The following is a 25,921-nucleotide window of genomic DNA, read 5'->3' on the forward strand; positions in this document are numbered from 1 at the left end:
GGAGAGGGCAGGTCCTTCAGTATCAGGCAAGTCTATCGTGTTAAAACCAATCTTTACCTCCATGTGGAAACAAATAAATACATAAGCATTAGCATAGCTTCATCTTCTATCTGGGAGGAAGTTTGCTCTTGTGTTGGTAAGAGAGCCAGTTGTTTCAATACATAGAAAATATGTCACACTTAATTCAAACTTCACACCAAAGCAGTTCTTAACTCCTCTTCTGAAAAAACAAAAGGGAGTTTAGTGATTTTTCTCTGGGGGGAAGGGAGAAAACATTCTGTATTATTCCAGGAAGTTCATTACTTGCCCCAAGCTGTTTTTAATAGAGAATTTAGATGGGTAAAGAGAAACTAAAATGTAATCTTGCTACTTGGGGAGGTGTTATAATCGTGTGACGGATTGCAGCCCGCCAGCATGAAGAGGCCATATTTCTGGTTTGGTTTTGGTCGTTGGCTTTGCAGCCGTGTAATGCCTTGCTTAATCATCATGTGTCATGCCGCTTTAAGCACTGGCCAGTTCCCTGAAGTATTTGGGACACACACCCTCACACTCTCTCTCACCTGTCTCCCGGGGATCGCCACTCTCCGCCTCTGTGCCCGGGAATACTGTACCTGTGTACACGAAGTTCAGCTGCTAGGAAACCCGTGCCACCAGGTCACGTGCCTGTTGCTATGAGTGTGGAGGTGCATTTTTCTTTCCCTTTCTTCCTCCTTCTGTCCTTACTTTGTTTCTTTTAATTGGGGAGGAGGGGAAGAGGAGGAAGCAGCTTCCCAGGTCTTTCCATGCCCTGGGTAGTGGAAAAGCCTTGGATTCCTGGCTCCTCACTGCTAAATTATCTTTGGCTTCACTTTAGGGTGCCACACCCCCCATTGAGGCTGCACTCCTGGACTTTCCTCGAGAACAAGGAGCTTTTGAGACCACAGTGGAGAGTAGGCCTCAGCCTGCAGACGTCCTCCGTGTCTGCAAGACCCAGGTAGCCAAGCTGGAGCTGTGGCTGCACCGAGCCAACGTGGCGTTTGAGCCGGAAACTTTAGACACAGACATGCAGCAGGTGGTGGAAGAGGAGCTGGCTGGGTGCCAGGTAAGACAGGCATGCAGGAGTGAGGGTTTACCTAGTCACCAACCTCCTGCCAAGGTGGGGCGACTCGCTCTTAAAGCAGCAGTATGCTTCTCCCATGCCTTTCTAAAGTTCACGGTTAGTTGTGGCCTCAGCTCTTCGTTTTCTGGTGAGACTTTGAAATTCTTTGTGTGATCAGCCCCTTTGAGGGGATAGGAGTGAATAACAGCTCAGAGTCGAGAAACTGGAACCAGCCCAGGGTCACATTAACTGTGAACATTGACCAATTCCCTTCTCAACCTGATTTTTCTCTTCTAGCAGCATAGGTTAGCTCACAGAAATTTCTGTCAGGATTAAATGAGATAAACTCACAGATGTCTAGCATTAAACTGCACCCAGTATCTGCTATTGTGATCCATAGTCACAGGATTATTGGGAATAAATAGTGAGCTCATCGGAACGAAATGAAATGGCATAACGTTCAAGCTTGCGGAGACCAAGCTTGAGGAGACCAAGCTTGAGGAGACCAGAGAAAGCTTTGTGCCATGTTAGCAGGGGTGCCCTGAGCCTGGGAAGGGTGAGGAGGTTAGCTTCCTTGTCTGAAGTCACTCTGAGGAAAGCTTGGTGGCTCAGCCCAAAGGCAGGGATTTGTGCGTCTCTCCAGGGAGGGCCTGGGATGACGACATCTCAGCGGTGTGATTGCTGTCACAACAGCAGAGGTTTGCTGGCTGCCTAAAGTGGCCTCTCCCCGAGCTGTGCCCAGCAGACCAGCCTTGGCCTCCTACCAGGTATGGAGATACCCTCTTGTCTCAGTGGGTCTACCCAGAACTACCTGCAAGGGGAGGTGACAGGGCAGGCTTGATAGTCACTTGTAATAGTTGTCTATTCTGGTTAGCCTTCCCAGGGGTAAAGTTAGACCAGTAACAGATCAGGGAGACACTAAGTTGTACCCCAAGAATCCTCAAGTTTGAACTCCAGGTCCTGAAGGCTGTCTGATGCTGATTTGCTACAACAGTTAGCCCTCATGCAGTTGGCTTGGTTATCACCAGGGTCCCCATCCTCTGGCTGCTTTGCATCCATTTTGAAGAGTGCTGGACTATGCAAAGATAAGATATGCCCACCAGGGGGCAGTAGCACCCAAGAAGCTTGCTGTGGGCAGACTTGGTAGGACTATGAGTCCTTAGACTTAGAACAAGGAAGTTCTTCCCAGAGGGTAGTGGGGTGTGACATGGAATCCCAGGGGTCTTAGGCATGTAGTTAATGGCCTAACACAATGGAGAACCTGGATGGAGGAAGACGAGGCATTTTATTGACTAGTCTTACCTGTAGCTGACAAAGCGAGGGTGCGGTTTTCAGGCTACAAATGGCTGAAAATATGCTTCACTTGAACTATATTTAAATACTTAAACTATATTTAAACTGAATATATAGAAATTTGAGTTTAGCAATGGTGGGCTTTGAACCCATTATAGGAAAATAAAGTACCGATCAACAAGACCACTTTGCTTTCATTTATATGACAGTATTGACACCAATGGTTTCATATTGAAACATAAAGGGCCCTCGATGCTCTGTAAAAAATGAGAAGTTTACGGTGGAAAGTGGCCAGAGGACAAATAGATCAGTTAAGAAAACAATATATTTGATAATTTAATGCTTGAAGTGAAAATTAAAAACGTGGATGAGCACTGGGGTTGGTAGAGGGCCTGCTCAGCATGCAGAAAGCCCTTCGGTCAGTCCTGAGCACCATAAACCTATGACCCCAGCAATTGGGAGCAGAGCAGAAAGTTCAGAGTTCATGGTCATTCTCGGCTACATAGTGAATTTGTGGCCAGCCTGGGCTAACTGAGGCCCTGTCTCAAGACACAAAGTGTGTGAATTAAAACAGCAATTTTGTTGTTCTCTCTCTCTCTTTCTTTTTTACAATCATAAAATTGATAATATCCTGACAAAATTAGAAAAAATGATTAGTGTCTAGTAGTTTTATCTGATTGAATCAACATTTTGGAAGGTCACTCCTTGGGAGAATATAAAATGTTCTTTTCCTTTGACCTTATAATGTCTTTGAAAACAAAACAGCAAACTAGGGTCTCACCCTGTAGCCCAGGCTGACCTGGAACTTTTTTTGTAGAGCAGACTATCCTGGAACTCAGAGATCTGCCTGCATCTACCCTCCAAGTGCTGACTCAGAAAAATAAATTAAAAAAGAAAAAGAAGAGAAAGAAAGAGAGAAAGAAAACAAAAACTAAGGAAATTTAAAAAAAAAACTTTTTAAAGAAAGAAAATATTTGCTGGCCCTGGTAACTCATGCCATTGATCACAGGCAGAGGCAGGTGGATCTCTGAATTGAAGGCTAACCTGGTCTACAAAGTAAGTTTCAAGCCAGCCAAGACTACCTAGTGAGATTTATAAAGATTGATCCTGAGAAACTAATCTAAGGGGCTAGAGATGTTAAGAACACTGACTGCTCTTCCAGAGGACCTGTGTTCAATTCCCAGCACCCACATGGTGGCTCACAACCATCTGTAACTCCAGTCCCAAGAGATCTGATGCCCTCTTCTGGCCTCTGAGGGTACTGCACACACATACACAAACACACATGCAGACAAAACACCATACACACAAAAAAATAAATAATTAAAATTTAAAAGAAATCTTTACGACAGCGTTAATTAGTAAACAGAAGGCTGGGGAACAGCTTAAGTAAAGCAGGAACAAGCAGGAGTGAGCGAGTCATGGAATATCTGGTTTTTAGCTATTGCAATGGTCGATGGGAAGCTTCTGTTTGTAGACATATAAAATATTTGCTTAAAACTGCTGTGTGGGTAAGCAAGCCAGCATACAGTTGTGACTGCCTTTGGGAACAGCCCACTCCAAAGGCTAGGGGTGTGGAAGTCTGTGCTGTCGAGGCCATGAAGAGCCCACCAGGATGCAGTAAGTAGTTTTCTGGTATAAAGGTTTTACAAGACATGTTATTAGAAAGTCTATTTGGAGGTGTAGTGTTTCTTTAACTGAACTTGGCTTTAGTCCCAAGTTGGTTTTTGTGCCAGTGGCCTTGGCTGGGATCTGGTGTATGCATGGCAGCCGACCCTGTGCCCAGCCAGTTGGCATGAAGGATGAACTCCTGAGAGAGTGCAGGAATACGTTGAGAAGGAATGCAAAGAGCCTGACTTACTGGGAAATGCACTTTCTATAGCCGATTTATTTTTAGATTCATGTGTAGATTGGCAGGTGGTATCAGTCACTAAGCATTTGAAGTTCTAAATTACTGCCATGTTCTTCTGATCTTTTGAATTTGCTTGAGAAAGGAAGGAATGAGCAAGGAGGAACTGTCTAATATTTGTGTGAAATTCTTTTTTCCTTTGATTGACGCTTGGGCTACAACAGAAAGATTAGAGGTGAGGGAAGCATTCAGGTTTTCCACTTAATCTTGTGCTCACATTCACTACGTGATTTTAAGTCATTAAACACAAAGCACATACATTAAGGCAAAAATATACAGTTAATTGATTGATTCCTCGTAATGAATCTAGATGGTAAATTCTGTCATTATCTCTATTTTAAAGATTACTTGAGGCACACCCCTAGAGTTCCTGAACAAACATGGCTCGTGTGTGGTAAGATTGGAATTCAAACCCATGTAGACTAAGTTGCATGTGTTGTTACCCAGCAATGTCTTAGTTAGGGTTGTTATTGCTGCATCAAAGACCATGACCAAAAAGCAAGTTGGTGTGTAGAGGAAGTCAGGGCAGGAACTCAAGCAGGGCTGGAACCTGGAGGCAAGAGTTAACGGAGGCCATGAAAAGATGCTGCTTACTGGCCTGCTTCTCATGGCCTCCTCAGCCTGCCTTCTTAGAGAACCCAGGACCATCATCCCAGGGATGGACCACCTACCAGTGACTGCCCCCCACCACCACCCCCATTGATCACTAACTGAGAAATTGCCTTACAGCTATATGCATGGAGGCATGTCCTCAACTGAGGCTCCCTCCTCTCTGATGACTCTAGCTTGTGTCAAGTTGACATACAAAACCAGCCAGTACAAGCAGGAACCATACTCTTGTCATATTTTCTAAAGAGATTACAGGGTTACTTACTATAACATCTGCACTCTGGATTAATTTAGTTCCACCCCTGGTTTTCAGCACAGAATCATGTCAAAGTTTGTGTTTTCCCAAGGTCCCTTTCATCCTGTTTCTGGAACTTTCATATTCTCAGATAAAGAAACTAAATCCCACTTGTGTTGGAGACTGACTCCGTGGGTTAGGGTAGCGATGGGATGCATCCACATTGCCTCTGGTTCAACCCCTACTCTACCCTCCTGAAATCCACTGTGGGTAATCCAAGGATGTTCTCTCCTAGGCTATGCTGACAGAGATTGAACACAAGGTCATCTCTCTGTTAGAGACTTGCAAAGACCAGGGCCTGGGAGACTGCGGGGCCACTCAGCATGAGGCCGAAGCCCTTTCCTGGAAACTCAAGACTGTGAAGTACAACTTGGAAAAGGTCCAGATGATGCTTCAGGAGAAGTACAGTGAGGACCAGGTAGGCATGAGGATGTGCGGACATCCCAGAGCCTGCCAACAGTACTCTGGGATGGCATGACAAAGCAAAGGCAGAGACGTTATCCTCATTAAAGAGTCATAGGAGAAAGGAGAGACGCAGGGGCTTCTGGGATTGCGGGATTGTGCTTCCCTTTCTCTGTGCAGGTTTCTGGGCCTAGGTAGTGGGTGATGGCAGCAGGTTGGCTTGGGTGGATTCAGTGACACTGAGGATTCTGTTGACCATGAGCTCTGATATAAAAGCTTCTTCATGGGGAAGGGTAGATTTTACAGGAATTTGGGGAGCAAGCAGTATGTCTTAGGGGGTAAAGAACTTGCCCTGCAAGCCAGATGACGTGAGTTCAACTCCCTGAACCAAAGAAGACAACCAATTTCCACAAATTGTCAACCTACTTCCACATGAACACAACACACACACACACACACACACATCAATATTTTAAATTTTTTAATAAAAGTAATGAATTTGATTGGCTCCAATTGGCTAGAAGATGAACACATCATAGAAAATATATACATATAGGTGGATACTATTAAAGGTTTATATCAGGACTATAGCTCAAGCATGTTTGCCAAACATGCATGAAGACCTGACTTCAGTCCCCACCACAGCAGGTAATCCTAGCACTGGGGAGGTAGAGGCAGGAGAATCAAAAGTTCAAGCACATCCTTGGCAATATATCAGGTCTCAAAATAAATAAATAAATAAATAAATAAATAAATAAATAAATAAATAAACAAACCAGTGGTGCACATCGTTATACCAGCACTCAGGAAGCAGATGGATCTCTCTATGAGTTCAAGGCCAGCCTGCTCTATATATCAAGTTCCAGGCCAGCCAAGCCTACATAGTAAGACGCTGTCTCAAACTAACTAAAAAAAAAAAGTAATCAAATAAGACATTACTTCATGAAAACAACGTCTGTTTCCAGAGTGCTTTGGTCCCTGATTTATAAATACATATTTATCTAATAGTTAAAGTGTTCTCATGACGTCTAAAGCATTTTGTGTTTTTAAGTGTAAACATGCATCTTAGAAGTGGATCTCACTGCAGAAGATTTGCATGAAAGCTTGTGAGTAGTTCCCACTTGGGGACTTAGAGTCACAGGAATGAGGCTGCCTTTGGGCACACGGGCTACGTGGTCTCTCTGTCATCCTGAGGCTTTCCTCTTTAAGAAAATGTAAAGTAGACATAAGGGATACTTTAATTTAAAAACGTAATACTATCCCTCTTGGTTCTTTTCGAGTTTTGTTTTGTTTTTTTAACTTTGCTCTTTTAAAAAGGATAATAAATTTCCGGGCTTTTACAAATTCACTGGACAAATTGGATTGAGGAGATGAGATGGTCGAAGATGATCACCTCACTAGAGGTCGTAGCTCCAGAAGTTGATATTAAATAAGAACATGAAGTTTCGTTAAACAACTGGGTGGTGGTGGTGCATGCCCTTAGTTCCAGCGTTCAGGAAGCAGAGGCAGGTGGATCTCTGGATCCAAAGCTAGCCTGGTCTACAGAGACAGAGAGTTCCAGGACAGCCAGGACTACACAGAGAAATCCTATTTCAAAAAACCAAAAAAAAAAAAGAGAGGGAAAAAAAAAAACCTTTTTTTTTTTTTTAAAAAAAAAAGCACAGTAAATAGTAACACCATATTGGTAGCTAAGATCCATATGGGTCTTCTTAAATAATTACTCTGCCATCATGGAACGTACATATGTTGGTTGGTTTTTCAGCATCCCTCCACTCTTAAACAGTCAGAGCCCCATGCCATCGTCCATCCAGCTAGCCTTTCTGAGCTTGAATCCGTCGTAACTGAAAGACCACAGTTCAGCAGACAGAAGGACGTTCCCCAGCCACAGGTAATTGACACCATCCCAGTTGTAAGGACCAGAATCCAGCCTTCTAGATGGTGTTTCTCTTTGGGTTAAAGCTCCAGCTGCCATTGGAGGGCTACATTGTAACTAAAGTATGGGTGCTCAGGCCTGCACAGGGAGTCCCTGACTGTACTGCTTCTGTCTACTTCCACTGGGGACCAAACCTTGATCCTCCATTAGGTTGCATCTTAATCAAAGTAAGTGACCACCCCCAGAGCAAACTTAGCTGTATCCTCAGCCCTCCTTTGCTTATCCAAGCGTGTTCATTGGTAATTTTCCCATGTGCACCCAATATAGTTTAAATAACAGTTGGCTATTGTGTGGTTGTTTTATGTTTTTGCTAGATCATTGTATCTTTGGGTTTGTTGTTTGTTTGTTTGCAATGCTGGGGATAGAACCCAGGACCTAGCACATTCAAGGCAAGAAGAGGTCCATCAGTAAGGCACAGCCAAAGCATTTAGCTAAGTTTTGCAGAAGTAGACGGTAAGACTAAGGAAGCAAGAGAAGCGGCACTGACTTGAATTGTCCAAAGCTAGATGATTCCAGCGGAAAGCATTTTAGAGTGCTAACAGGAAAAGCTAGATGGATTAAGCCATTCACATTGCATTCCCTTGTAGATTCTGGAGTTAAAACCATTGGAGCAGAAAGATTTCATCAGGTTCACGGAGCTGAACGCTAAGAAAACATGGCTGCCGTGTCGCCAAGAGGATGAAGATGCAGATCAGCGATCAGCTTCCAGGTGAAGCATTTTTAGCTTCTCTCAGTGTCTTAGGTGTGTGGGCGTCCAGCCTGCAGGTATGCCTGTGGTCCACTGCATGCCCGGAGCCTGAGGAGACAGAAGAGAGTGTCGGATCCCCTGGAACTGGAGTAAGAGACAATTGTGAGCACCATGTGGGTGCAGGGAACTGAACCTGGGTCCTCTGGAAAAGTAGCCAGTATTCTTAACCTCCGAGCCATCTCTCCAGCCTTAGAGGAAGCATTTTTACCTATGTTGGACATTTGTTAGATATACTGTTTGGGTTTGTTTTTTTTTTTTTTTTAATTTAGTTTGAGACAGGGTTTTGTGTAACCCAGAGTAGCCTCAAACTTGTTATATGGCTGTCTGATCCTCCTGCCTCCAGCCGCGAATACTAAGATTATAGCTATGCACTGCCACACTGCTACTGCCTCGTGTGACAATCAAACTAGGGCACCATGCAAACTAGAAGCGCTCCACCAGCTGAGTGACATCCCCAACCCCATCAAAAAAGTTGTTTATTTTATGTGTTTGAGTGAATATTTTGCCTCTGTGTATGTATGTGTACCACCTGTGCGCCTGGTGTCCACAGAAGTCAGCAGAGGTCGTCAAGTCCCCTGAAACTGAATTTACAGAGGACTGTGAACTTCTGTGTGGGTTCTGGGAACTAAACCTGGGTCCTCCCCAAGAGCAGTAAGTGCTCTTAATGTCTGAGCCAACTCCCCAGCCCACTCAGCCCCGTTTGGATATTTATTATCGGGAGAATTGCTTATTCTTAAATTCTGTGTGAAACACTGGCTAAATGTAATATGAGATTGTCTCTGTGTCAATTCTGTTTATATATACCCCCCTTTGTCTCTGTGTTTATATATACCCCCCTTTTTTTTCCTCCTCAAAAAGCAGCAAGGTCCCCAGTCCTGGAAATGCAGCTTCAGACTCAGCCTCGCCACCTCGGGGCCAGAGTGGTGACAAATGGCAGTATCTTCACCATGAACTAACATCAAGACCAAATCCCCCTGCGCCTCAGCTGGTGGAGCCTCAGGTCTGTGTGCATCTCTGTCTCGGGAACCCAGAAAGGCTGATCTAGACCTTGCGTGCTCTGCATGATGTATTGCTTTATTCTCAGAAACTAAAGAGCCTCATGGCTTTTTCCCTAGGCCCAGCCCTCCCTTCATGCTCCTGCAGTGCCCCCTTCTCTGCTTCTAGAGCTCACTACAGTGCCCATTTTCTTCTCTGCCTCTGAGCTGGTCCACGTGTCGCTGGGAGGATGGATGGCCTTGACTCGTGGCTTCAGGAGGTCATCTGTGAAGGGGAAGACATGGTAGCTAGGGCAGCTCCCTCTACAATGGCAGGTGCTTATGACATGGCTTGTAACCAGGAAGAGGGGGATCCAGAAGCAGAGCCATGCTGTTTCCCTCAAAACCCATACCCAACGGCCCACATCCACCAGAAAGACTTCACGTCTTTAGGTTACCTTCCACAGCACCATCAACAGCTTGCAAGGGACACTCTGAATTTAAACTGTAATGATCCATGTTCCCCATTAGAAGGTCAGAGAAGAAAGTCCATGTATGCTTGGTTCACGTGAATACCTAGTGTAGTGCCTATGGCATCATGGAGTCTTAGTGTCTGTCTGTTGAACGAATAGCATGTACTAAGTTCTACAAAACACCTTACAAACACTAGAGTGGTTCATGCATACCATTCATTCATCAGAAGATTCTGAGGGACCTACCATGTGCCAGCCGTGCCAATGGCACCTGTCAGTATGTATTCCCTCCAGCACACACCACTGCTGTTGTAGGCCTTGTTCAGGCTGAGTTCTCTCCCATTGAAACAGGTGAGTAGCACAGCCTTATAGCTGTGGGCCATCAGCTGTAACAGTGAGCCATGTACTTGGATGGCCTGGGCAAAGGTGCCCATGATTTTCTAATCACCAGGCTGGTGGGAATTTACTTCTTGCTCAGAACCTTATTTGACCATTCAGAGCTGAATTAACCTCCTAGGTTGGGCTTGTCTTGGTTTCTTCTTGTTAACAATACTATAAAGCACGTACAGAAGTGTCTTTTAAAGTGCCTGTCAGTTCTCCCCCACGCCCCGCCTCCCAGGAGAGTCCTCTATCACCACAACCTGTTTTGTCAGTATAATATTTTCAGTGAGTTTTTAAGACATGACATATGTATGATCATATATGTTGTATTTTGATCATATTGACATATTCAATTTCCTTTTCTCCAACTTCTCCCCACCCCCACTCCCTCCTAATTTTAGTCCTGACTTAGAATTTTCTTGCTATGAAGAAACACCATGACCAAGGCACCTCTTTTTTTTTTTTTCTTTTATTTATTTATTTTATGTATGTGAGTACACTGTAGCTCTCTTGAGACACACCAGAAGAGGGCATCCGATCCCATTACAGATGGTTGTGAGCCACTATGGTGGTTGCTGGGAATTGAACTCAAGACCTCTAGAAGAGCAGTCGGTGCTCTTCTCCAGCCTCCAAAAGGCAACTCTTATAAAGGCAAGCACTAAGTTGGGGCTGGCTTTCAGAGGTTCAGTCCATTTTCACCATGGTAGAAAGTGTGGCATTGTGTAGGCAGACATGGTGCTGGAGAAGGAGCTGAGAGTTCTGTATGTTGATCTGAAGGCAGCCAAAAGAAGACTGTCTTCTGCAGGAGACAGCCAGGAGGAGCCGAAACTCCACACTGGGTGGAACTTGAGCATATGAGACCCCAAAGCCCACCTACACAGTGATACACTTCTTCCAACAAGGTCACACCTACTCCAACATGGACACAGCTCCTACTACTGCCATGCACCAAACATTCAAACACATGAGTCTACGGGGCCATACCTATTTAAAGCCCTCATATATATCCCACTGATTTAGTTTTTTGAGCCAGGTTTTCTCTGTAGCCTGGCTGTCCTGGAACTCACTCTGTAGTACAGGCTGGCCTCAAACTCAATTTGTCTACCTCTGCCTCCTGAGTTCTAGGATTAAAGGTATGTACCACCACTGCCCAGCTAACCCACTGATTCTAATTTGTGGTGCCCATATACTTATAGGTCCATCCACTGGTGCATAGGCTTTTCCCCATCCACTTTGGCATGTCCATTGGTGTTATAAAATATTTTTCAATTTGAGAAATTTACTCAAAATTCATTCTTCCTTCTGAAATATGGTTCATTTTCAATGTTTGCTTGCCTTTTCAATAACAAATCAAATGTGGATCTATCCTTGACTGTGATTTGTTTTTGTTCTGTCTTGGGGGGGGGCTGGTTTTTCAAGACAGAATTTTTCCATATATCCCTGTCTGTCCTGGAACTCACTCTGTAGATCAGACCAGGCTGCCTCTGCCTTTGCCTCTGAAGTCCAGGAATTAAAGGCCTTTTCTTTTTCTTTTTTTTTTTTTTTGTTTTTTTTTGTTTTTTTGTTTTTTGAGACAGGGTTTCTTTGTGTAGCCCTGGCTGTCCTGGAACTCACTCTGTAGACCAGGCTGGCCTCGAACTCAGAAATCTGCCTGCCTCTGCCTTCCAAGAGCTGGGATTAAAGGCGTGTGCCACCACCACCCGGCTAAAGGCCTTTTCCTAAACGTGATTTATATCTCCATTCTAAGAGTTGGCTATACAAGGAGCCAACTAGTAAATGAACTAGTATGTGATAAATAGACTAGTTAAACACTGGCTAAGTTTGTGGTTTACTCTCACCTATTACATTGGGAGGTTAAAGCTGAGAACGTAGCCCTGTGGTTGAACACTTGGCTTGCATACAGAAGACCCTGGGTTCAATAAATAAGTAAATACATACACATATACAGACATTTATAAATTAGTGGTTTTATTAATTCCTTTATTTGTGTTTTCTCCCTCATTTTAATATCTAAGCGGACCCTGGGTTCTCTCTTCATAGAGACAAGCTACAGAAGCTCCCTGAGGGGAACTCAGAGACTGAATGCTGAGCCAGTCTTACCTGTTTACATTAGCTTCAGCAGGGTCTCTGGCCAGCCATCACTAACTAGGTTTCTCTTTTCCAAATAGGTGGCCGTAACTATGAGTACTCTGCCCAGTGTCAGCATGTATAACTTTAGATGTCCTACAGCTGACGAACTGCAAGCTTACATCACCCAACTTGAAGAGCTACGTCAAGAAGCAAACACTATTCAGGCACAGGTAGAAATTACATATTGTGTATTTTCAACATTGCAATAATATTTTGAGAAGAGAAAACTATGACATCAGCATGCACATTGGTCATAATTTCCTTCACTGAACAAATAATAGAGTCATAATGGAATGAGTCTTAGGTTAGAATTGGGATTTTTTTTTTTTAAACTTGCTGATTTTGGTTGGTTGTGTGGTGCTGGGAATTGAGCCCAGGACTTTACATGCTCTAGGCAAATACTGTCTCACTGAGGTTCACTCCTAACCCTTTGCCAGCTCTGGTGAATTTTGCAGTGGCTACCTAAAGCATTACATGCAAAGACTTCTGAATTTCGGCCCAGGATCAGCTAGTGTGTGTGTGAGAGGGGGTGGTAATTGATTAGTGATGTCTACAGAGTGTTCTGGGATGGGAAGGGTAGGGAAGGAGCATAGGTAACCTTGAGTGAGTTTAATGCTGAATGGAGTGCCGGGTGTTGATAGGTATCCATCAGCTAAGACCTAAGGAAGTGAGTCACAGGTGAGGCTGAGTGGAAGCAGGCTAGTTAATGACTTAGGGGCTATGGCATACTCCCAACATATTTGTAAATAGTCAGGAACTCAGGGCAAAGAAAAACTTGGTTCCAACACCTTATGCTAGCATGGAGATATGGCTCCCAAACTTACCAGCCCATGGCAGCTCAGCCCCTGGGGGCTGCCCCCTTGGAAATGGACCCATCAAAGTGGCCTGAGCTTCCACAGTCAACACATAGCTGACCCTCCAACTTTCCCTTTCCACCACCCATCTCTATCTTTTGCCTTCCCTTCCTAGCTAACACCTTAAGCACCTCCCATGTAAGTACCCTTCTCTTAGCTATTCTAAATTAACCCACTGTTTCTACATTGAAGTGAGGAAAAGCTGCTATCCCAGCACTCAGGAGTCAGGAGCAGGAGGTCTGTGAGTTCAAGATCAGCCTGAGCTGATCACAGTTTGAACGAAGTGTTTGAACGCCTCAAAAATGTAGAGGCAGGAAGCTGGAGGAGGAGGAGATCTGCAGCTTCTCCTGGGTGCCTACACTAAGGAAGACCCTCACCTAGTGGGGGGTCCCTTTTAATTTCATTCAACACTCACTTGCCTGGTATTCTTCAGCTTGTTTTTCTCAATGTTAGAAAAAAATCTTTATTTTATATTCTACAGTATAACTCAAAGAACAAGTAGATTAGTTTACCAGTTAATAAAAACACTAGTTAGTCTATTATCTAGTGAACATTAGTTGAAACAATTTATGGTAAGTTTTTTTAGGAATTAAGCCCAGAGAATTAAGGTCAGTGGTTAAGAGTACTACTCTTGGGTACAAGACACCAAGGGAACATAACCCACAGAACCAGCTAACCAGGGCTCATAAGTGATCATAGACACTAAATTGACAGTCAGGGAGCCCTCATGGGTATGACCTAGGTCTTCTACATATATGCTATGACTGTGTAGCTTGATGTTCTCATGGGACTCCTAACAGTGGAAGTGGGTCTCTGACTCTTGTGCCTGCTTTTGGGACCCTTTCCTCCTACTGGGCTGCCTCATCCAGCCATAATACAAGGTGATGTACCTAGTGTCACTGCAGCTTGATATGCCGTATTTGGTTAGTATCCCTAAGAGGCCTGTTCTTTTCTAAGGGGAACTGGAGGAAGAATGGATCTGTGGAAGAGGGGATGTGGAGGGAAGGCCTGGGAGGAGAGGAGAGGGGAACTGACTGACTCTCAGTTCTCACAGTGACTTACAACCTCTGTAACTCCAGATCTCAAATTTAGAATTGAAATCTAGAAGATCGGATGCTCTGGCTTCCATGGGCATGTGCACTTCTATGCATATACCTACACACAGACACATTCATGTAATTAAAATACTAAAAGCAAGTCCTCTTTAAAAGTATAATATAAATTGTACACTCTAATGGAAATGTGGAAAACGAGTTTAGGAAGGCAAGGAATCCTAACATTTTTTTTTCCCTCTTGATGTAGGGAAGTATGACAGAAGAAACATACATCAATTTGGATAAAAGATTATTTGAACTCTTTCTGAGCCTCAGTCGGTGCCTGGGCAGCGTGGAGGAGCTGCTGCAGAGGCCTGGACTGCTCAGAGAGGATGCATCTGCCCAGCAGGTGTTCTTCCAGGTAGAGCACACCTCTTGCCCTTCTGTCTGTCTTTCTGCAACTATACATGAGGCTCATTGCCTTCCTCTCCATCTTGTAGAAACTGGCTCTTGAGCTGAAGAAGCTTTATTTAGCTCTGGACGACAAGAAGGAGGATCTTCTGAAAGCTGTGACTTGGCCTGGCAAGGATGCCACGTTGCTACCAGAGTGTATTGATGCTCTGAAAGTCAGCCTGGAGTGTTCGCAGAGCAGCGCAGCCTGGAGGAGCTCATCCCTGAAGGCGGGCCTTGACCACAGCCGAAGCTACCAGGTGCGACTCTGGCACAGGGCTGGATGGACCCCAGTCGCCAACAGTTCTTACAGGAAGTGGGAGGGAATGGTGAAGCCTGTCTTTGCTCTTGGTGGGGAGACTGCTTGGAACTGAGGCCCCCTTCCAGAGCTGTGGTTGTCAAGATGATCTAACATGATGTTTCTTTTCTTGTGCTACGTTTGCTACATGGAGATTGTCATGGAGAGGAGTTTTATTTAACACCGTAGCCCAGAGAGATCAGTTACTATTCCTGACAATCCCGAGATAGTCCAGGGCCTCGGTGGATTGTTAAGGGGGAGTCTGGAGGCAGACGACTTAGAAATCTGCTCAAGTCGTGTAATGAGAAAGAAATGAAACAAAACACCATTTACAAAGGGATATGGCCCATAAAAATCAAACCTAAGGGCCTAGAGAAGTGGATAAGAGTGCTTGGTAAAAATTATAACAGCAGAAGGACCTGAGTTCAAATCCCCAGCAGCCATGTAAAAGCCAGTCATGGCCATGCACACCTGTAATCTCGGGACTGGGGCAGAGACAGGTAGATCCTGGGAGCTTGCTGGACAGCTTACACAACAGCAAGCTTCTGGTTCGGAAAGAGACTCTGTCGGTGGTGGTGGTGGTGGTGGTGGTGGTGGTGGTGGTGGTGGTGGTGGCGGTGGCGGTGGTGAGTGACAGAAGGAAATACTTTTTTGGCCTGTGCATGCACATAGGTGCATATACATCACACACACACTAAACTCCACCCTACCCCACCCCAGCCTGCAAAACCTGAATCTGGTAAAATTTCTAGAATCCAAGTAAAGTAGACATAAGGAAAGAAGAACCTATTAGCACCCAGGGGTGTTATCAGCCAAATCCAGAGCAAAGGGCTCATGGTTTTCTTTCTTTCTTTCTTTCTTTCTTTCTTTCTTTCTTTCTTTCTTTCTTTTTGGGAGGGGCTCATGGTTTTCTTAAACATATGAATCTAAGAAGTGAGAGAAGAAGGAAGAGGAGGGAAAGGGAGGGGGAAGGGGGAGGGAAGGGGAAGAATAGGGATGCCGGCCAATTAAAGGAGAAGTTGTCCAAGTATGCATTCTGTCGAGGTGATAACCACCACAGACTCCGTTGTGATATGAAGCCCTCAGTGATATCCCAAATGAAATACGAACAAGAAAAATTATAAGCAGTTTCAGGAGTGTGCACCTTGTCTGGACAACTGATCACATGATGGAATTAGGTTCTAGTATTTCTAGCAAGAGAAGTTGTTTATCCTTTAATAGAGAAAGCACCAGAAGGGCTAACGAGATGTCTCGATGTCTGGTATCTGCTTCAAAATAATCCAACGGGAAGGGGACTTAGGTGTACCTGAGATCCAGGGGTGGAGTGGGAGGGGGGGGGTCGGCTGTCAGTTAGTGATGATTGAGCACAAAGATAGGCTGTGGATGGCTCTCTGTCTAGATATGCTTAAATTTTCCAGAAATTTCCAATTACATACTAAAAGGGAGGGAGGTCTAAGGTGAGACTGCTCATCTTCCTTACACAGACCTTTTTCATGTACAGAGTGAAATAAAGCGATTATACAACCAACTCATCAAGAAGAAGACGGCTTTACAACAGTCTTTGAATGAAATCAGTGGGCAAAGTATTGGCAAACAGCTTCAGGTAAACAATCAAAATGTTCAAGTGAACCTGACCTCAGACCAGAGAGTCTTGAGTATCAGCTGTGTGTCTAAAACACCCCTTGGTAAGTGTCGGTGACGTTTAAGTGGTCGCTCAGATGAGAGCAATTACTGTTGACCTTCGAACTCACAGCTCACATATGTCCTGGAGCACAATATCTTAAAGCAATAGACCTCATTTTCACCTGTCAATGGGCAAAGGTAAAATATGTCCTCTATTGTCAAAGGTGTTGGTATTTGAGGCCCTTCCCTCCTCCACTGAAGCTCAGTTAGGCCAGCTTCTAGGGATCAGTAGGCTGAAGTGAGGGTTTTAGGCATTAGTACTCTTCTGTTCAGCAGTAGCTCCCTTCATTTACCGTAAACCCACCATGTTCCATTACAGCTCTGAGATCTGGCTGTGTTCTCTCTGAAGAGCTGAAATAAGAGGCAGAGGATGTAGCTCCATTGGTAGAATATGTGCCTATCATGCATGAAGCCAGGGGTTTGGTCCCCAATACTGAATAAACCAAACATGATTACCTGTAATTCCAGCACTGGGGAGGTGAGAGCAGGAGGGTCAGAAGTTTAAGGTCGTCCTCAACTAAATAGAGAGTTTAAAGCCAGCGTGGGCTTTCTGAGACCAGACAGACTGAAAGGATAATTATGCAAAGATCCATCCATCAGAGCTGTTTAAGGATGGACCCTGCAGCAGTACGTGCTACAGAAGCTGAAAATGGCCCAAAGCTCTTTGATTTAAACAGTTGTCAGTGATTAAAGCAGCATGTACCCTTAGGATGACGTACCATGTTCCAAGGAGTGAGAGAGCTGGGGTGAGCACATGGCAGAACACCTGGGTTTAATCTCCAGAGGCATGAAAATGGATGATTGGATGTTTTTCTGTTCTTTCTTTCTTTGGATTTTCATTTTTGATTTTTTGGGAAGTATCTACCTGGGCTGGTCTTGTATTTGGCAATCTCTTTTGCCTTAGCCACCATGCCATGCTGCTATTATTATTATTATTATTATTATTATTATTATTTTGATATTATTTGGGATTAAAGGCATGCACTACCACCTCCGGCCCAAGCTAATTACTTTTTTGAAAGGTAATGGTGTAGTAGTTTTGAGAAGCGCTGAGGCGCTGATAAGAGACCCTGAACCCCACCCTCCACCCCCCCACCCCCCACCTCCCACCCCCATAGACACATATGCCTCGTTCAGTATAGGCTTAGAATGTGCTGAGAACAAATTCAACCCTGGCACTTCCGGGAAAACCAACAAAGAACTGCACATTGGTGGTGGCAGGGACTGTGGTAGGAACTGAAGTTGTCACTTTCATTTGTTTCTGTTTTAGCTAGAAACTCCGTGTGCTTCCTGATCTATTGAGGGCTCTTCTCTCTTGTCTGGTTTCTCCCTTAGAAAGCAGATATGCATACAGCAGAGCTGCAGAACTCCGAGAGGCAAGTCGCCAAACTAAGAAGCGAAGGGGAGAGGCTCCGTTTCCCTCATGTCTTACTCCAGGATGTTTACAAGTTAGAGGTGTGTGTGGGCAGAAGGACTTGGGTCTTCCTCCCAAGAATTTAGATGTGTTCTTTGTCTGATTTATTTCCATAGCTGAGATCTGCTCTCTCCCTTTCAGGATGTTCTTGACAGTATGTGGGGAATCCTGAGGGCCAGATACTTAGAACTCAGCAGCCGCTTCTTCTCCAAGAGCCAGCAGGCCTTGCTTCAAGGCATGGCAGAGCTAGTCAGAATCGGAAAAGAAAAGCTTGCGACTGACCCCTTACAACATGCCAGGAGTAAGGCTGCTTTAAAAGCTCAATTACAAGATCACAAGGTAAGAGCCCCTCAAGACCCTTGCCTCCAGTTGTCCCCGAAGATGAGAAATTTCCTAGTGACCCCTCTGATGAAGAACATAACATTTCACCAATTACAAGCTCTTTCAAAATCTCACCTGGGAACTTCTAGGAATGAGGTTATGGATAAAAACAGACTCTGTTTCTTATCTCTGTGGACCTTTCTGTTGAGAAAACAGTCATTTCACCAACAAGTCTTTAAGCAAATCTATAACTAAATGTATATTCATCCTCTGAGAACATGTAATAGGAGAAACTGACTCAGGAGGGTTAGGAAAAGTGTTCCTGAGAACAGGAATCAAAAGGAAGGTTTATAGACTAATGCTTTAGTTAGTATTCCCAATTTCCATCAACCTAGCATGGTGCTGAACACTTTGAACAGAAGATCTCTGTTCAAAGGCAGCCTGGTCTACTAGCAAATTCCAGGCCAGCCAGGACTACATTCTAAGAGCTTGTTTGTCCCTCCCTCCCTCCTTCCCTCCCTCCCTCCCTCCCTTCCTCCCTTCTTCCCTTCCTCCCTCCCTCTCTCCCTCCTCCCCACCCCACACACACACAGAGCGTAGTCCCTGTTTTAGCTTAGACCTTTGGTAAATAGACCTTAATCTAAGAAAATTTAGAAGAGGAATACTCTGCTAGCGTCCAGGGAAGAGTGGAAACACCCTCACGGTGGTGTCCAACCTTTTGACATTGTGGTGACATTGTCATTGGCCAAGTTCGTACTCAGGAACCAGGCAATAGAGCAACACCCCACACCCACACCCACACAAAGTCATGTGTTTTAAATAAGCTTAGATTTTGTGTTGGGATGTATTTGTACCTATCCCCTGCCACATGGGGCTCATAGATCACGGGTTGGACATGCCATGTGCTGGGCCCTGTCTGATGCTTTGACAAACCTTCTACGTATTTGTCCATCTGTGGGGGTGGAAGGAGGGATTCACATAATAAAGGGGCCCTTCCAAACAGCTAGAATTAGCAGCTGGGTAAATGCAGACACCATGGAAATATGACCTCCCAATCCTAAAGCTGCCCTGTCTGCCTCTCAGCAAATCCCACTCGCTTGGCCATTTTGTTGAGTCTCAGTGGGAGCTGAGAATGAGGAGCCTGTCTGTCGACTGTGGGTTGCTCGGATTCACACACTGAACATTGTTTGAAGCCAGCCTGTCTTCAGATTTATTAGCCACCTCCTAACATTCTAAAACTTGAAGAACTTAAATTAGACCACAGCAGAAACTGAAATTTACTAACACTAATGGCTGCTGCTTAAAATAGATTATTTGGTGGAAATACTACTTGAGGATAATATTTCTTTATAAGTTGTTAAAATTCCATCTGTTTTTCATAGACTACGGGGTTGGTCCACTTTAATTCTCATTTTCTTTGCTTATACATTTGAGTCTATGTACATATATATGCATATATACATGTATACATATAATTCTATATATGAACTCTTGAGATAAGGGATTAAAAAACAAAATTAAGTCAGGCTTGGTAGCATAGTTCTGTAACATCATCTGCTTTGAGAAACTAAGGCAAGAGGAGTATGTCTCAGCCAAAGAGCCCTTGCTAGCATGCCTGAGGCCTTAGGTTCACACACACACACACACACACACACACACACACACACACACCACCCCCACCACTAGTACCAAAGGAAGGCTGGTCAAAGGAACTGGAGTGAAGAATTAAAATATTTGGCCTTTATAATTTTCCTAATTCAACAATAAATATTAGAAACCTTTTCCATGGCACAGGGATTTTTCCAGAAGCTTGTGGCTGACATGTTGTTGATTCAAACCTATTCGGCAACAATGTTTCCTCCCTCATTACAAAAGGGAGAGGGATTTGGAGCAGAGCAAGTGGCGGAAGTGAGAGCCCTGGAGGAAGAGGCCTGCCTGCGCGGTGCCCAGCTTCAGAGCATGCTACAGGTATGCACATTGTACCACCTGTTGGCTGGACTGCCTGGTTTCACCCACCACAGGTGGCAGGCGTGTGTGTGAGCATCACAGTTGAGGAAGGTGGACCTGGTTCTAGCCTGGACTCCTTCCCACTTCATGAAAGGTCAGCTGAGACTTGTCATATGGAACGGTGTAGGTTTGTCTGTGGATGGGTAGCATTGAAGGCACGTGAGAACCGGATGAGATGGTTTGGATAAAGCAGTTCATGGGTGCCAGTCTAGGTTCCTTCACAAGCCATTGGGGATACTGAGAACATGGTCAGAAAATGCTTCTGTGACAATCCTGCCTCAGTTCAAAGAAAAATCCTGTTCAGCCTAAAAGCTTTCCCCTTAACCCCCTAAACCATTTACAACAGATGTGCACCCAGAAAGGACATCTGGAAAAGGAGATGTTCAGCTTTATGTTATGAATACAGTGTTATTTCTTGATGACAATATTTATTTTCAAGTTACATTGTCAAATTGTGTCTTAGTTCGGGTTTTACTGCTGTGAACAGTAAACACGACCAAGGCAACTCTTATAAATGACAACATTTAATTGAGGCTGGCTTACAGGTTCAGAAGTTCAGTACATTATCATCAAGGTGAGACCATGGCAGCATCCAGTTGGTGCAGGAGAAGAGAGTTCAATATTTCGTTTAGAAGGCAAACAGGAGAAGACTGGCTACCAGGCAACTAGGATAAGGGTCTTAAAGCCCGTGCCCACAGTGACACACTTCCTCCAAGAAGGTCATACCTCCAAATAGTGCCACTCCCTGGGCCAAGCATATTCAAACCACCACAAATTGGTTTTATAGTAATGGTGATTTTAAAAGGTTTTATGGACCCGGTGAGTGCTCTGTAAGTCAAGTGACTGTTATTTTGAAAGGAAAATTACTAAGGTTATTTTTCTAAAAGACAGTTTTTAATGTCAATAACTTAGTTCTTTAGTGCTTAGGAACTCTAGCCAGTGGGCTACCATAGCAGTATGAGGAGGTAGGACAATATATTCTGAACACCACAAGTAGGACAAGGTGACACGAATGGTAAGGAGATAGTGAGGGAGGGGCACAAGCGCACCCTGCCCCTCCTACCCCCGACCATGAGCTCAGGGAGTCTGCCAAGTATGCTTCAGGTAGCTCAGTAGAACTGTGCCCACTAAATTTTAGGGTTCTATCAGAGAGACAAGCATAACCTGAAGGAAATTTCTATTTTAGAAAAGCTCTTCAAAATTAGCACTCTGCCTTTCCCAGTAGGAACAAGACTCTTACATTGTTAGCTTTTTACCGGGGTGCTCACAATAGCGCCTCAACTCATCGGCCTTTTCTCTTAATCCCATCACCCAGTTTTACAGTGCCAGCGTAAAGCATCGGTGCCAGACAGGAGGCATACATCAGTATGGTACAGCCACATGTGTAACCCTGGGTTTGAGCCCCAGCACTGCAAGGAAATGAACACATTCTAATACCAGTGGGATTAAAACACACACAAACACACACACATACAGCACCTTTCAAAAGCAAAGGGATCGTATCCCACTGGGGACTGAGTTCTGCCTGATAGTGTGTGTATATAACCTCTCAGGTGCACCTGGAGACCACGTGGCATCCACGGTTCAGTTTCTTCTGATCTCAGTGTTTGTCTTTGGCTTTATGAACATCGTTACATGGAACTTGTTCCCACTGTTTATTCTCTAGAAATGGGAAGAATTTGATGAAAGCTATGTATCTCTTGAGAAGGACCTGGAAGTTCTTGTCTCTTCGCTGCCCTCTGTGAGTTTGGTGGAAGAGACGGAGGAAAGATTGCTGGAAAGGATTTCATTTTACCAGGTACCATGCTTCTCAGTTTATAACAAGCCTGGTCCATGACAAGCCTGGTCCACAGTGCCTGGTGAGCTGGGTAGGCTGCTGGGGTTTGAGACTGAATGGTTTCATTGAAACTCAAGGTTACTTATCACAGGGCTCACTGACAGATATGTTCAGGAGGGTGTGGAGTCCCTCCTTCAACTACCCTAGTGTATCCCTTTCCAACAGTCCTGATTTGTTGATATGGGCTCATCCTGCTGGTGGAGAGCAGCAACTCTTCCCTCTCCCGGAGCCACTAACTGCTAATAGCACCATGGTCAGGGGCAGGACCTGGGAGCCCCTCCCTTCTCCATGCTGAAAAAACATTTTAGATTTTGTTTTTAATTAAGTGTATATTTGTGTGTGTGTGTGTGTGTGTGTGTGTGTGTGTGTGTGTGTGTGTTTATGCATGTGAATGTGCAGTGCCTGTGGGGTCCAAAAGATGGTGTCATATCCCCTGGGTCTGAATTTACAGGCAGTTGTAATCTCTCTGAAATTGGTGTCAGGAACTGAGCCCTGATCTTGTTTAAAAGCAGTGCCCACTCTTAACCACTGAGCTGTTTCTCCAGCCCCAAGCTATTAAATTTTTTAATTGATCATTTTATTTGTTTATATTCCAAATGATATCCCCCTTCCCAGTTAACCCCTCCACAACCCTCTATCCTATCCCATCTCCCCTCCCCCCTCCTCTTTGCCTCTATAAGGGTGCTCCTCCACCCATTCACCCACTCCCACCTCCTCTAGCATCCTTCTATGCTGGGACATCAAGCCTTCACAAGACTAAGGGCCTACCCTCCCATTGATGACAGATAAGGCAGTCCTCTGCTGCATATGTAGCTGAGGCCATGGATCTCTCCCTGTACACTCCTTGATTGGTAGTTAACAAAACCAGGAGGTGGTTCTTTGAGAAAATCAACAAGATAGATCAACACTTAGCCTAGGTAACCAGAGGGCACAGAGACAGTATCCAAATTAACAAAATCAGAACTGAAAGGGAGACATAACATCAGAAACTGAGGAAATTCAAAGACTCATCAGATCCCAAGCTATAGTTTTTAACTGGCTCGCTCTTGTGCAGGTTTTATGCAGGTGATCACAGTGGTGTGAGTTCACTGGGCAGCACTCCACAGAACTCCTCTGTATCCCTCATCTTTTACAGTCCTCCTGCCCACGCCTGCGCTGTGTTCTCTGAGCCTTGGAATGGGAATAGGGACTGTCCCATCTGTGACTGAGTACTCACAGTCACTTAGTCCTTCTCTGTTAGAAATAAGATGAGAATAGAAAGCATATCTTACAGTGTAATTCTGACTGAACATAGCCCATGAGATGCGAAAGATCTGTCACCTGCCTCCAGAATTATAGAAAGTCTTCAGGCTGGGTTTGTTGACACACACCCCTGTAATACCAGCATTCCAGAAGTTGACACAGGAGGACTGTGACTTTGAAGACTGCCTGGGATGCACAGTGAGATTTCAAAACCAAAAGGGGAGGGAGTTAAGAGAATGATATTTTCTTGGGGTTGAACACTGCATTTCTACTTGGTATAGACCCGCAATTAGATAGATCTGCATTCTGGAATCGTTGGGGTGAGGTGGGACATAAGAGTTACAGGATGTGCCATCCAATCACCTACATGAATTGAATACATTGAAAAGTTAGCCACAGTATATCAAGAAACAATCTACTTTGTCTACAAACCCAGCACTTAGGAGGCGAAAGCAGGAGAATCTCTGTAAACTTGATCTCAGTTTGGGCTAAAGCATGAGTGTTTGTCTCAAAAAGCAAGCAACAAAAAAGGAAACAATCTAACACTAGCCAATGTCACCTGCCCCTGACTATTCCTTTCAAAAGAGTATTATTCTAGTAAAGTTGAAACCTTTAATTTGTGTGTGTGTGTGTGTGTGTGTGTGTGTGTATGAATGATACATGCATGTGTGAACACATGTGTGTGTACCAGAGCAGAATGTCACCTCCTTCTGTTGTATCCTATACCTTATTTTAAGATGGGGTCTCACTGTGTAGTCCTGGTTAACCTGGAACTCACTATGTAAAACAGGCTAGTGTCTTAGTTAGGGTTTTACCGCTGTGAACAGACACCATGACCAAGGCAACTCTTATAAGGATAACATTTAATTGAAGCTGGCTTACAGGTTCAGAGGTTCAGTTCATTATCATCAAGGTGGGAGAGTATAGCAGTGCTCAGGCAGTCATGGTGCAGGAGGAGCTGAGAGCTCTGCATTTTCATCTGAAGGCTGCCAGCAGAATACTCACTTCCAGGCAGCTAGGACTAAGGTATTAAAGCTCACACCCACAGTGAAACACCTACTCCAACAAGGCCACACATCCTCTTAATAGTGCCACTCCCTGGGCTTTACAATCAGAGATCCACCTGCCTCTGCATCCTGAATTTTGGGATTAAAGGTGTACATTACTTGGAGCTGAAGATATGGTTCATCACTTAAAAGCCCTGGCTGCTCTTACAGAGGACCCGGGTTATATTCCCAGCTTACAGCCATCTGTAACTCAAGTAACTGATGTGTGCTCTTCTGGGCTCTGCAGACATCAGTTATGTACATGGTGCACAGACAGAGAGACAGACAGACAAAACATTCATATACATAAAATACATTTTTAATAAAATACATGCCACCACGCCTGAGAGACCCTTTGTTAGATGTCCGCGTGCAGCTTAGAACAGACAACACCAAACCAAATGGTTCCAGGGCCGGGGGGTGGGGGGGTTATTCAGGGAAGAGGGCAAAGGTGGGGGGAGAGAAATAGAAGAAGATGGCGGAGGAAGACAGAGAGAGAGAGAGAGAGAGAGAGAGAGGAGAGGAGAGAAGTGGAGGCTGGCCATGACCACGTGGAGAGAGGGAGGAGGGAAGGGGGAGGGGCTAGGGGACAGAGGGAGAAGCTAGAGGCAAGAGAACAAGAGAGAGAGAGAGAGGAGGGGGCAAGCAGCCCCTTTTATAGTGGGCAGGCCTACCTGGCTGTTGCCAGGTAACTGTGGGGAGGAGCATACCTGGGTGTTGCCAGATAACTGTGGAGGTGGAGTTTAGACAGAATACTAACACCCTTATATTTGGATCCTGTAGCCCTGACCATTTCAGTGATGCTGGCTGGCCCGTGAGCCCAGGCATCTTCCCGTCTCCACTGCTCCAGTGCTAGGGCTACAGGTGCATCCTCCACACCTACTGGGTCTTTTTTTTTTTTAAAGACTTATTCATGTTTATTTTGTGTACATTGGTGATTTGGCTTCGTGTATGTCTGTGTGAGGGTGTCGGATCTTCTGAAACTGGAATTACAGTTGTGAGCTGCCATGTGGGTGCTGGGAATTGAACCTGAGTCTTCTGGAAGAGCAGCAGGTGTTTTCAACCACTGAGCCATCTGTCCAGCCCCTCCCACACAGACTTTTGCATGGATATTGGGGATCCAAACTCAGGTCCCCATGTGTACACTACAAATGAGTTTCCTCTCCAGCCTTGAAAGCTTTTGTCAAAGAAACAATTGTTCTAAGACTTCTGAACAAATTCTTCATACTGTATCCCTCCAAGCCCATTTCACTGTATTCTTCTTCACAATCCCTTGGAGTCACAGAGGTTTGTGTGTGTCCAGCCAGTGTGGTGGTGTCCTTGGCTGGGAGTCTGGGCCGTGGAATGCAGACGTTAGTTGTGCAGCCTCTATACTGGAACGAACTCATATTCAGATGCTGCTTGGGACTATAAAGCTCCCACTGACCAGCATGCAGTCTCTTTTCTCTCTAGAATGGCAGTATCAGTCTCCCTCAGAGGGGACTGGGAGATGTAGCACAGTTGGTCCAGT

General features: G+C 44.8%; 1 protein-coding gene across 1 annotated transcript in view; it reads left to right on the top strand.

Annotated features, from left to right (window-relative positions):
- The window catches only part of LOC114640748 (nesprin-2-like), a 154,360-nt gene that overhangs the window by 45,918 nt on the left and 82,521 nt on the right, over positions 1 to 25,921 (top strand). Inside the window, exons 17-29 of the mRNA XM_028789805.1 lie at positions 854 to 1,081; positions 5,420 to 5,602; positions 7,349 to 7,474; positions 8,107 to 8,228; positions 9,129 to 9,267; positions 12,264 to 12,395; positions 14,382 to 14,534; positions 14,614 to 14,823; positions 16,363 to 16,464; positions 17,880 to 17,999; positions 18,100 to 18,297; positions 20,074 to 20,247; positions 21,953 to 22,084. Coding sequence (XP_028645638.1) covers positions 854 to 1,081; positions 5,420 to 5,602; positions 7,349 to 7,474; positions 8,107 to 8,228; positions 9,129 to 9,267; positions 12,264 to 12,395; positions 14,382 to 14,534; positions 14,614 to 14,823; positions 16,363 to 16,464; positions 17,880 to 17,999; positions 18,100 to 18,297; positions 20,074 to 20,247; positions 21,953 to 22,084 — 2,019 coding nt within the window. The remainder of the gene's footprint in view (positions 1 to 853; positions 1,082 to 5,419; positions 5,603 to 7,348; positions 7,475 to 8,106; positions 8,229 to 9,128; positions 9,268 to 12,263; positions 12,396 to 14,381; positions 14,535 to 14,613; positions 14,824 to 16,362; positions 16,465 to 17,879; positions 18,000 to 18,099; positions 18,298 to 20,073; positions 20,248 to 21,952; positions 22,085 to 25,921) is intronic.

The sequence above is a fragment of the Grammomys surdaster genome, unplaced genomic scaffold (assembly GCF_004785775.1).
Source record: "Grammomys surdaster isolate TR1022 unplaced genomic scaffold, NIH_TR_1.0 127, whole genome shotgun sequence".
Lineage (NCBI taxonomy): Eukaryota > Metazoa > Chordata > Mammalia > Rodentia > Muridae > Grammomys > Grammomys surdaster.